Consider the following 13,471-nt stretch of genomic DNA (forward strand, 5'->3'; position numbering starts at 1 on the left):
TTTAGTTATATTCACTACCGTTGGAAAAGCAGCGCTGTTTGATGTCACGTTCATTGAGTCGTCGTCTGCTAAGGGATTTCACTTTTTAAAATTGAGAGTTATTTATTTGAGTTTAGATCCAAGTGAGGTGGTAATTGTGTATTGTTGTTTTTGTGTATGATATAATATTGCAGGCAATAAGTTTTGCGTAAGTGGGCTAAAATCAGAATGTATGTATAATACGGATACATAGATTGGGTCGGCAGACATAGGAAATTAGGTTGTTTTGTGTATTAATAATATGGCGGACAGTAGCAGCGAGGAGCATGGAGATGAGCCCACCTGGGTTTTCTACAAGGATAGACCTGGTTGGAAAGATGTAGTACCGATATCGCAGTCAGATGGTCCTTATCCAGTTGTTGCAATTGCTTATTCGGAAAAATGTAAGTAAAATGTTTGAGGAAATCCCATATTTTCAGTTCATGCACCGGCACATGAATCATCAACTATATTAATTAGTTTTTTTTTTAACGTTGCAGTTCGGGATGTGTACGATTACTTCCGTGCGATTCTTAAATCGAAAGAAATATCGGAAAGAGCGATTCAATTAACAAAGGATGCATTGGATTTGAATCCTGCCAATTACACCGTTTGGCAATATAGGTATGAATGTTACATTTTGTTATTCAATTGATTTTTAGTCCTTAAAGCTTGAGTTATAAGAAATTCAGCACAGCATAATTGTAAAATGAATTATAGATGGTAAAGATAGTTATTTAACCTGTTGGGATAAGGAACTGATCGACACTTCCCCTTAGTTGCTACTGGTTCCTTCTGTTTTGGTTTAGCTTTCTTTCTTTCAAGGTATATTTGCTTGTGACTCTTACTACTTGCTCTCCTCCACCCAGTGACATATTTGCCCAAAATTCTGATAGTATATTTTTTGGTTAGATGATATCTCTCAAGTTCCTCTGTAGTTGTCGAAAAAAAATGTTCAGTACTACGATTATAAGGTCATTTTGAGTTGTATGACTTGTACAAAATCGCAAATTAGTATTGGATCATTTCAAGTCATCTCGAAACATTATGTGCCCTGCTGATTCTGTTTTTATTCCAATTTTCTTGTATCGGCAGGCTTGTGTAGTGATGAGCGAAGGCCGTTTCCTCCAAAATGCGCCGTTTTTTATTTGATGACATTTAAGTATTTATAAACATATTCACTCGAAGGAACACAATTGCTTTAATATGCCAATTGTCGTTATTTCCGCGATTTTGCTGTCATTTCATTGCGTTTACTCTGAGGAAAAGTCAATAGGGCGGTTTTTTAAAGTAAAATCCAGAAATTTAAATTTGTATGCAGTATTCATTTTCAGGCTGTGTCCTTTCCATAAAATATTGACTAGCACCATCATGTCTGTAATATTATGGTTCACATTCTCATGTTAACACTGGGATATTACTTCCATTTACATTTTAATTGTTGTTTCATAAAAAAGTCTCAATGAAATGTTTGAACAAGAAATAAAGTTTTCATACGTCTTCTTTCATAGTCATCTTACAACTTACGAAAATAGCTCTGAGATCATGTAGAGAGAGGTGGAAGGAATAAGAAGACACAAAAATGCCCAAGCACAGCTTCAGTTATAAATATTTTTTTGAGTACTCTCTCATTTTCCACTGATAATCTGAGCACACATTGCAAATAATATACATTCCAAGTCATGAAGTCACTCCTCTAAAGGTATCTACAAGTTATAAGTTCATTAGTTCAGTTGCCTGCTGTGTCTCTTACTCTTCCAAGTTTCTATGCATGCCTTTTGAAACTAATGGTGGGGTTTTTGAACTTCAGTTCTTCACTACAGTCACCATCAGTTGACACAGGGTTGGAAATGGTGACGTGGTGATGGGGCTGGCCTTTGATACTTGAGGATAAAAGGATACATTAATGCACCAATTCCCTTTCAATTCTGGGCATATTCTTAGCTCGTCCACATTAATCATCATTTCCCCACTTTTTACAAAATATGGTTTGTGATGGTCTATCGGCACCTCTATCAGCAAAGATAATTTTTACAAACGCTATGTTAATATTTGGCTTGATTGACCATTCACTTCATTGGTCAACCCAGTCCTCTAAAATGTGGATTCAAAATTGTCAAGAAGAATTTTATCTAATATTTTTGAACCAGGGATGGTGGTAAAGACTTTTAAATCAGGCTTAGAGTACTCTGGTATAGGCATTACGAGGGAGTTCATTAATGATCCCTCCATTTCCACTATTGTCTAAGGCTATGAGTTCTCCACAAAATGGTTTCTCGTGATATCCACTACTTTTTCTTTTATTAAAAAAGTGAAGAATTTATGTTAATTTCATTATTATTGTTGAAGTCTCAAGACTTGGTGCCAATTCAATAATAAATTTAGAATGAAAATTTAGCTTGTCCAAATGTGACATCAATTGGTGCCAATTCAAATTGGACAATCCATGGCCTTAATTTTCCCTGCAATTGACTGCATACCATACCTTTTGTTAGAATGCACTAGGTAGTCTATAGGTGTTTTGAAAAAATCACATATTTCAAACTCCACTTACATGTTACAAGGCTTTAACTTCATGTGTTTTTCAAGAAACAGCGGGAGATGCCGCATCAGTAACTTTTAAGGAATTCATATGCTAAATGTGCATTATGATGTAACAGTCATAAGTATAAAAATCATTCACCTTGACCAGGATTTGAACCCAGATCCCTTTTTGCATGGCCGAATGGTCAGTAAAGCTGTCGAGACATCCTCTCACACTCAGGGTTTTTGGGATATTTAAAGGAACAAGTTGAGACGAAAAACGAGAGTGAAAAAAAATCTGAAATGATCATTTTGGCCCAAAACACTTCTGAGATAAATAAACTGTACCACTTGCTCCAGTTTATGAATTCCTATTTTAATATTAAATGTAGCTTTCCTCACCTGTCGTTGTATGTTGACTCCCATTCCATATCTATTGCACCAGCAAATGTAACTCATCAGAATTCCCCACCGTCTTTCATTCCTCTTTACCTCCAGTCCATCATTTCCTCAACACATTCTGAGAATCATGGGTAATGATCGGCACTTCATCTCATCCCTCTCTTTAACATTGACGATCCCAACTCTCCATCTGGCACATGCACTTAAGCTGTTTGGCATATGATCAGATTACTGATAGTTGTGTATCCCTTCTATCTGCTCCTATTTTCTGCAATTTAATCATTGATTTTACCTGATGCATTCTCTCTATTGCCTTTTCAGAATATACCAAACAGACAAATACATCATATTCCTCTCCATCAGTGACCAGATTACAGCTATGACATCATGTGTGCCTCTCCTCTTTCTGAACCTAATCTGATCATCCCTTTTGTAATAAATTGCCATCCGCTTTTTGATGATCCTGAATTCCACTTTGTGTGTGGAAATGAAATTTATTGTTATATAGTCCTAACATGTGGCTGCCTTTCCCCTGTTTGGTATGGGAACTAATACATGAGTGGAAACCTTTTTGCTAAGTTCCTCCATGATAAATGCTGCAAATTTATTCATAAAAACTCTTCTTAAACATATTTTCCTGAAGCCTAAAGTAATTCTGTTGAATGTCATTCACTCCCACAGTCTTGTTTGTTTTTAATTCCTTTGGTGCCCTTTCTATCTCACCATCAAGTAAGCCTGAATTTAAGCTGTCTTCATCTAATTCATATAGTCATTCTAAGTGTAAATTATTCATCCAAACCTATTTATCCTAAAGTTCCTCTAAATATTATTTCCATCCATATTGAATATTTTCCGGTTCAACTAATAATATTTTTACTTTCCTTTAATTGTTGGCATTGATTTTCCCTTCTTACTTCCCGACAGTACTTTCACCTTTCTGCACAGGGTACCAATTTCACCCTTTCTAAGGAAACTGTCTATATCCTTGCACTGCATCTTACCCCATGCTTATTTTAACCTAAAGTTTCCTACCTCAGTTTATTATCTCTTTCTTCTACTTTTCAGTGTTTGGATTTTTCAATTTTCTTCTCTCGTTCATCTCTTCAGTAATCAATGGTTTTCTTCTTGTTCTTTTTTATTTAATGTTCCTTTAGTTTCATTTGCAGCTTTTGTCATCCATTTTTTGTGTTGTTCCCATTTTCCTTCTATTGTACCCAGCTTCCTTTACTCACTCGTGATTTTGTATGCAGTCTTCCTGATAGTCTTTTCTTATTGCCTCATTTAATGCTTCTACATTCAAATTCTTCATGTATTAAAGTATTAAGTTATTATCTGAATCCACATTTTCTCCTGGGAAACCAACTGTTCATTATGATTATGCCCTTTCTCTTGCAGGACTCTCTTGCTTTCTCCCTGCGGTCATTCCTTGATCCCCTACCTCATTATTGTATTTTTCTTTGCCTACAGCCTGCTCCAGTGACAATAAAATTTTTTCTTCCAAAATGGTGAAATATCTAAATAGTTGGCTATCAAGGGATCCTTCAATTTGAGACTATATATGGCTAGCCTAACAGTGGACACTCCACATTAGAATTTGCAACCACCATCTCTAAAAAAATTACTTGTACGATTCCCCGATTCCTGGGCCCACCTCTGACTGAGACTGTGACCTTGCCCTTTATTAATAAGTCAAGATCGCGAAGCTTATTTCAGCTTCTTTGGGAAATTGAGCAATGATGCTCATCTGTCAGCTTCAAAACCATCTACCTTTAGAGTGGATACATGCTGCAAGCCTCCAAACATTTCTTACATCGCCCGCAGAATGGATGGTGTTGACCATTTTCTTAATCACCGGTGTACTGGTAGTTTCTCCCTAGGGAATATTCACATCGTCAACTTTGGGGGTACTTGTGCACGCTGCCCTGCATAATTTTGCTAATTTCCCACAAAGCGAGCGCATCCACAGTGGGCACATTTCAGGATAATAGCCTGAGCTGCTATGGAATTGGTTTTGTAGACTGCCTGGTCAATGTGTTTTACTTAGGATGGCCTAGTTTCTTCTTGATCTTGGACCTAGAGCACCCTGTAATTCCCTTGATTTAGGATCCACTGGAGCCACTTAAGGGTGTAGAAATGACACTTGTCTCCCTGTCACTGTTTTGTTTCTCTTGCCCCAGCTTGCGATGGAGAACCCAAGATCTCTCAAATGTTGGTCTCAATTCCATGATAAATTTCTGATGGAATGATTCAGAGGTGAGGCTGCAGATTAATTTATTATTAAGAGTTTCATGTAGAAAAACCTTTTGAACTTGCGCTCAGGTTCCAGCCTCCCCAGATCCATGTTTCAGGTGGAAAAGAGACTAATCCGGTTACTGGTTCCACCCATACAGTTGACTACACAAAAACCGACTCATTTGGATGGAAGTGCTCTTAACAACATTGATACCAGCTTTGGGAAGGACTTTTTCACTGAACTCTTGGGGGGTCAATAATGTAAGACTGACTGAATCACCACTATGAATTTTGATACCTTTTCCTTTTCTACTACGTCATTCATAATAAAAACTTGTTCTAACCTCTACACTAAGTCCTTTGCTCATTCATTGCTAGGTTGAACTCCAGAGCATTGCTGATCAGTAACTTTTTTATTCTCTTTGCTAAATCGATTTTATATTTAGCAATATAACTGCAGCAAATACCTTTGACATTTTAAGTTCTCCTCCCTTCACTCTTTTTTACTTTTACATTGTTTACTCATGTTGGTCGTTGATCATTTTTCTTTTGGCTTTCAAAATATAGAGGAAGTCATTGCAGGGTTTCATGAATTCAGAAAACTCAAATTCTTTTACAATGTTGTACAAGGACCTCATTAATGCTGAAAGAAATATTTGTGAGTATAGTTGTCAAACTGACTCCTGTGAAAACGAGTTTCAATATTATTTCAGTTTCTCATATGGTTAGATTTCTATTCTTTGATTCACATATTGCTGTGAAGCCTATCTTCATCTTGAGATCCAAGTATATTGAGTATTAATCACCAACTCCTCTATGGCTCTCTGAACCTCATTTACCAATTTGCATATTCTAAGCATATTGTAGATCTAGGTTAAATAAAATGAAATGACCCATATTGTAAACAGGTATTGAAATATATACCACTCCTCAAGTAATTTTGAGAGATATTGCCCGTGTATTTATCAAGAAATAGTCGTGGTATATTTCAGTTGATACTAAGGAACCAATGCTTCCTTAGCTATGAATGGAGGATTTTTCAGGCCACTCATGTCAGTGCTGAAAATATAAACATTAAACAGAGTAGGTGCTTTCGTTATTTATTTTTCCTGGTTTGCCATTAATAGGAAAGAAGTTATCTAGCATAATACAGTGCTGATGATTTCTATTGTTACACGTTTGAGCTCGTTATCGATACTTCTTTCTCACTTGCTGGCTCCGGTGGCGGTAGGGTAATGTCCCCCCCTACGAACCCAGAGGTCATGGGTTCGATTCCTGCCTAGGTGGGTCTCCAACTAGGGCTTGGGTGTTCATAATTTTTATATAATTGCTAAAAGCTCGATGTATAGGCCAAAGTGCTGTTTTTGGATTAATATTGAAATAAATAAATTTACGAGGTTGCGAAAAACTTATGAAAATTATTAATTCTGCAATGTACTGGAAAGTGTTTATGATGCATGATTTACAGAGATATGCAAGGCACATGGTGAAATATATTTGCTGGAGGTAATGAATCATTCTATTCCATCTATGAATTCTTGCGTCTACCAGTTACTTGCTCAATCATAAGTTTGAACTAACTATCTACAGCATTTTTTACATGCTGTTACATGAACTGTGCTTTGGTAGCATATTGATAAGTTTTGTAAACATCTGGGCCATTGTGTGTATATTGTGTTTTTTTTAATTATTCGTTGTGATAATTTTTCTGTGGTGTTCTGATGTATGTTATCCATTTTGCAGGAGAGAGTTGCTGAAGAGTTTAAATAAAAATTTGAATGAAGAACTAAGATATGTGTGGCAAATGATAGAGGATAATCCAAAAAACTACCAAGTGTGGTAATTTCTCCTTATATAGTGCTGTTTTTCTCTCTGTTATTTATTGAGCTATGGTTTGAGAATTAATGATAAATGTATGTTTTTACTTCAGGCATCATTGTAGAGTTATTGTGGAATGGCTACATGACCCATCAAGAGAACTTTTGCTAACTGAAACAATTCTTGGACAAGATGCCAAGAATTATCATGCTTGGCAACATAGGCAGTGGGTCGTCCGAACTTTTAAGTAAGTACTGCAAAAGTAAGGTCTGGAGAGGGCATATATTTTTGTATTTTGCCTTAATATTAATGTACCTTCAATTGTTTTTTCAGCCTGTTTGATCAGGAGTTGGACTTTGTATCACGGTTAATTGAAGAAGATGTGCGAAATAACTCTGCTTGGAATCATAGGTATTTTGTGATCAATAACACAACGTTGTTTACACCAGAGGTTATTGAACGAGAAGTTAATTACACATTGGAAAGGATTAAAATTGCAACCAATAATGAAAGTGCATGGAACTATTTGAGGGGGTCAGTAAGCTTATTTCTGTTTTAATTCTACTTTTTGAAAAAGTCTTAATGTTTGATCATCTATGATTGTATGCTTCATTGCATCATACATTGTTATTGAGATGTTATCCTCAATTTTGGATGATTATAGCAATTTTTTTTGTGTTTGTGATGTTTTTTCATGTCATCTAGCATTATTATAGGTTATCGATTCAGTCCAGTATTTCTATGCATGTAAACTGAATAAAAGGTGATGAATGCCCACTCTGAAGCATAATAAGGGCGCCTGTAATAAAAAGAGATCACTCCAAAACCAAAGGATCATCCTCCTCAACTCACCAATCTTTGTTTATCATTGTCCTTCTTAAATTTTGAAACTGCATATTTTTGCAGTGCACAGTGAAACAGAAACTAAATTGAGAAAGTAACTATATCATTGTGAAACTTATAAAATGCTTTCAATCCTCTTTTACATTAAAACAATGCTTCCTGTTTAGGGATGTGTTGAAATTCACTCTTCCTGACAACTCGAAATACGTCAGGGAAACTGCTTATCTATGGTGAAGGGTACATAAGTTCATAAGAGCTATTTTTTGCTGTCATGCATAGAGATAAACTCAGCAAGGGGAAGTAGTGTGGTGGCATGTTTCTTTGCTGCTTCAGGCTTAAGTGGAGTGGTTTCTTGTTCAATTGACAAATGTTAAGAAACTGGGAACACGATCTGTTCTGCTATTTCCTTCAATAAAAATTAAAAATGTTTTTGTTGGTTTTCCTCATATTGTGGATTACTTTTGAGTTTTGTACCAGAGTTTTCATTGTCATTCCAGTCTCATATGCTTACAGATAATATTTCTTAGATTCATATTGATATATAATAGGTATTTCCATGTAAATCCTGTTTTTTTTTCAACTTTAGAAAATGCTGTTAAATTGCCATTCCATAAGTGGAAATGACATTGCTCACCCATGTTGTATGGGTATAATTCAATTATGATAAGCATAAAACATTTACCCCTAAATAAGCTATGGGCATTTTTGTTCTACCTAAATAAAAATATCATGGAAAAGTTGGCAAGTAAATAAATGGTTCAATTTATAAAATGCTTATGAAAAATACTCTAACTTAGTGTTGTTGGTCTGAGTAGATTCACCCAAATTTATAAGGCATTGGAAGAGTTCAGATCAATCAATAAACACTTGAAATGAGTGCTAATCATTTCAAGTGTTTACAAATTTTACATTTGTGCTGATGAAGATGCTAACATTATTTTCTTTTTCTCAGTGTGTTGGAACATCAGGAAAATGGACTTACTGGTCAAGGAGGTGTTGTCAAACAGTTCTGTGAAGATTTGTTGAATTCGTATCCAGCTGGTACAAAGTGTAAATCACCATATCTCTTAGCATATTTAGTGGATTTACATGAAGAGCAAATGGAGTCGAGTATTGGAGATCAGTCGGAACATCTTAAAATAGCACTAGAGGTAATTTATCCTTATTATTATTATTCCCAAAGCTCACTACGTAGAGGTAATCCAAATAACTCCTGTTTATTCCTTATTCATGCCCATTCTTCCAACTATAATTATTAGCAATTTCACATATTGCATAATAATTGAATAAGAATGTTGATTAAATATGCTTTAATGAGGCAATTAAGTAGAAAACATCAAGTGATATTTGATGTCTGTGGTGCTATCTTAGCCACATTTGTGCCCAAAACAAAGTCATCCACACAGCTGAAGATCTTATGAGCGACATATTATTTCCTTGGGAGGAATAGAAAAACAGCTCTGAAATGTAAAAACTAAGCCCCAGGTCTGGAAGAAACATATGCTAAAACACTGAAGGAACTTGTGGTAGATCTGATGCCTTATTTTCAGTTTTTTTACGAATTGATGGAAGAAGGTTCTGTAGGTACCTCTCAAAACCCCCCCTGTACTAAGGTGGAAAAGGCTGGGCCCCAGTGATTAGTAGCAGTTTTCTTAAAAATTGATAAAATGCAAAATCTGGCTATATAATGGCCTTTCTTGATAGTAGTAACACACTCAGCTGTAACCAGCGTGTATTTAGGGATAGCAGATTGAAACACAGCCAAGTTTTTTTACTCTAGATATCCTGAAATTGCCCTCCCTATGAACAAGATCAACCACAAAGTCAGGTGGCAACAGGAAACCAGGCGGTAATATTGAACCTTTTTGAATTGTTTAAGAAAAAGGATTATTAAAACAACATATGTCTACCACACATGCTAACAAGTGTAATGTGAGAGTGTCACCATTTCATAAAATAATAATTTCGAACAATATAGTGAAATGATGCAGTAGTTGAAAAATCAATGAGATGAAAAGATGAGCAGGAAAGAAAATACTTTGCTGTTCCGCATGATATCATGTGGAACTGCATAGTAGGTTTCCTACCCATCATGCAGTTCCACAAAGGAGCATCATCTAACATTGCATGCAACCTAACTCAATACCACTTTTTTGTAGCAGTAATAGTAGTAGTGGTCACTATGTTATTCAAAATCAGAGAGTACCACATTTTTGAATAATTATTCTTGAAAATACATGGTCATCCTCGAAAAATAAGCAGTCCACAATTTGGTAGCCATGGTCAATGAAAAATGTGCTTAAAAATTCCTAAAATGACATTTCCCCTTCAATAAAATATGATATTTTTATCATTTCCATGGTAACTGGGACTTTGCTAAATTACACCAATGAGAACTTTGAGGGACCTAGCATTAGTCCTAGTGATGTGTTGTTTCACTTACATGGTTGAAAAATAAGATCAACAGTGGTGTGATCAGTATCTTTTCAGTCAAACTACAAAATTATCATTCTCATCCATTAACCCCACTATGGTCTATAATTTTGGTATGCTGGAAGGGCCTGTGCGTTACGAAGACCCCTACAGCTGTGTTGGTAGAAGCAATGATAATTGCTCCTGGTAGGGTCACCCCTGCCAGGTATGTGGAAGGGTGAGAGCCAGACTAAAGTTAGTCCAGCATCTGTTCCTCAGTGATGCTGCTGCAAATGCATCTGACCCAAGTGGGATGTCATGATTAAAACACCATTTAGAAAACAATGCAAAACCACCTCAATTAAATATCCCATGCTATTATGATGGATATACTAGGCTTATTGAAAAAGCACCCTCATATAATTTATTCTTTCTTCACGCATTTACTTGGTTATTCAAGTATCTATTCTCTCAATTTGACCTAACCCGCATGGAATTCTGCTTTCATATGTGTGCATCCAAACCATATTCCTTCATGAATCACTCATTCCTCACCCTATTGTTCCTATTTTTACTACAATTACTCCTTCAGTACCCCAGACCCTGCAAATGTAATTGGCATGTACAATTATTTAGGCATACCTAATATACATGCAATAATGTGGGTTTGAGTTCACTTTTATGCCCTGATATTTTTGCTGCCTTAGAAAAACATTCATTATTTCCATGTTCTACTAACAACTTATCTGTCAGTATGCTATGCTTTGTGATCTCTTCCTCTGTCCTAAAACTGTTTGAAACGTAATTTACATTGATACGTATCACCAATTACTCGTAGCATTTGAAATCGAATTTTCACAGTGTAGAGTTAAAATCTCTAAGGAGCATTATTTTAAGCCCATAATTGGTATTTCTATTCTCAACTCAGCATAAAATAATATATTGTAAATTTGGTTATTTTTAAAGCTTTCTTATTTCAGAAAATGAAGTTTTAAAATGCAAATTTTTTACATTTTGTTTATTTTTTTATCATCGATTTTTAATTTATTGCAGATGTGTGAATCCCTGGCTTCAGAACACGATACAATCAGGAGGGGATATTGGAATTATATGGCTCAAAGTTTAATGAAACGATTCAAGCAAGGAGATGAAACAAATTGTATGCAACCTGCAACAGCTTCTGAGGATTCTTGAATGAACTTGCAATCGTTGTTTTGTGTTCAACATCAGGTATTGGAATTCTGGCAATGCATCTGTGTTTCATTGTTTTAAATCATTCCCAAGGAAGTTATTTAATTTTAAGCTGCCATTTTATGTATGTAGTGCCATCTTTGTAATTTTAGCCACAAAAATAAATGTCTACCATTTTGGATAGACAATATTGCAGTACATGTTGGTACCTTTATTTCTCTGACAATGGATGTAAACCCATGCTTGCATTTGTTTTATTTTGCATATTGAAAGGTATTCTCAACAAAACAAGCTCAGGTTATTTTAGTTCTATTCTATTTTTGAGGAGTCATTCTTGAATTTGAGAATCCCAGACAGAGAGTGGTGAAAAAGAAGCAATGGATAAGATATGTTCTCATGCTGCTTTGGGTGTCCTTTGCCAATATACCTAATTTGAAATGTTTTCACGGGCTGAATCAGAATTTGAGAGTGGATACCTTTTCGTTGAGGTTTGGTATAAGCCAAAAGGAAAGGATGATGAGAGAGGATTACGACAATTTTGTTCTTGGATTCATAAAAATATTTTGCTCCCATGTGTCTATTTTAGGGATGTTAGGTGTTCTTAATTGTGGATTTTAGGTGATCATAGAACCTTTCTCACCAACACATAATAATATTCAACCAGGTAAGTCTGTTTTCAAAATCTAGGATTGTGTACTGAATGTTTTAATTTCAGCCTCACAGAAGCTTTCTTCTTTGTTGGATGTTGAATCTCCAAACTAAAAGAACAGTTTTATACTTTAGGGAAGAGCTTATTCAGTACTTGAAAAAAAGTTTACTTTTTATATCGTAAAACCAAAATACTTTGTACTACCACATATATTTTATTATTCATGAACTAGGTTTCAACTTACAAAATCATCATCAGGTAATTCAAATCATTCCCAAGAAAGTTATTTAATGGAAGAACAAAGTATTTTCTTTTCCGATATGAGTTGCTTCCGCTAAGTGACACTTCAAACCATTCTACTTTTTATATGCTACTCAGTAACCTGCTGAACTAAGTAATTTCACTTACAGAAGCATAAATCCAATTCTATGTAGTAAAAGTAGTCGTGAAGTCTTAGCTGTATAGGAACAAGAATTCTCCGTCTTTTAAGTGGAGCTGTCAGGATTGCTATGATTTTCTCTATGGTACTAGCTGAAATGATAAATTCTCTGAGACCTTGGGAAGAGCAAAGTTATGATAAGCATTATTTCAATTGCTTAGACTATATCTTCTGAGCTGGGCCCTACCCTCTGGTAGGCGTATGGATTGGGTTTAGTTGGCCACATTTCTTCGATTGGTACCTGAACATTGTCTGCAAAGCTGCCATGTCTCCAGATCATTCTATTCTGTACTATTTTGCCAAACACTTGGGGTAAACTGGTTCTGATAAAGCTTTTGCGCAATTGGCTTCATCTATGACTGATATTTTAAGCAGAATTTTAACCTAATGAAGTTTTTTTGGCATTTAAAGTTGCCTACTGGTGTACTTCTTAATAATCCAATGGAATTTTATTATTAATTGCGCTTAGTCCCTCCTTTCCCCTGTGCATAGAGGCACTTGCTTCTTCCCAGTATTTTCCCTTATACCCATTCATACCTTACATGATTTCATGTATTCAAAAATTTGTTTGTTTCATTTATTTTACCACATTACTGTGTATAATCATTATTCCTTCTCCCACCAGTTCACCCTGTTTGCTTGCCACTGAAAGGTTTCTTTGCCCTTGAATAGCTTAGTAACCACTGAAGTTGAGAAGCACAATGTGTGTTTGGAGCAATGCATTTCTTTCTACTCTTAGTTGACTTATGATGTACATAAGATGTATTGTATGATTACAAAATGTTTATTTTCTTTAAAAACGACAGTTATCAAACTGGAGTTCCAGTTGTGATATGGTTAAAACTACTTCAGGTAATTGTGATAGTAGATGAAGCATACTATATATTTCAGAAGCAAGGTGTATGTCCAGAAATGTGTTCCTAATAAACAACTTTAAAAATTGG

General features: G+C 35.4%; 1 protein-coding gene across 1 annotated transcript; it reads left to right on the forward strand.

Moving 5' to 3' along the window:
• The first annotated feature begins 38 nt into the window (after window positions 1–38).
• Fnta (farnesyl transferase alpha) lies at window positions 39–11,637 on the forward strand. Its single transcript, XM_071592679.1, has 7 exons — window positions 39–422; window positions 519–642; window positions 6,919–7,014; window positions 7,106–7,240; window positions 7,327–7,527; window positions 8,789–8,987; window positions 11,302–11,637. Exons 1-7 carry the CDS (start codon window positions 281–283, stop codon window positions 11,440–11,442), a joined length of 1,038 nt encoding a protein of 345 aa, XP_071448780.1. The 5' UTR covers window positions 39–280; the 3' UTR covers window positions 11,443–11,637.
• The last annotated feature ends 1,834 nt before the right edge of the window (window positions 11,638–13,471 follow it).

This window comes from Hetaerina americana, unplaced genomic scaffold (assembly GCF_022747635.1).
Source record: "Hetaerina americana unplaced genomic scaffold, ioHetAmer1.1.p SCAF_5, whole genome shotgun sequence".
In the NCBI taxonomy this organism is placed as follows: domain Eukaryota; kingdom Metazoa; phylum Arthropoda; class Insecta; order Odonata; family Calopterygidae; genus Hetaerina; species Hetaerina americana.

Bases quoted from the DNA above. Each gene is read 5' to 3' on its own strand.
- Fnta (XM_071592679.1), top strand. From the start codon at position 281: ATGGCGGACAGTAGCAGCGAGGAGCATGGAGATGAGCCCACCTGGGTT. The intron at 423-518 runs GTAAGTAAAATG...TTAACGTTGCAG, and splicing joins AATTGCTTATTCGGAAAAAT to TTCGGGATGTGTACGATTAC. The intron at 7,015-7,105 runs GTAATTTCTCCT...TTTTTACTTCAG, and splicing joins CCAAAAAACTACCAAGTGTG to GCATCATTGTAGAGTTATTG.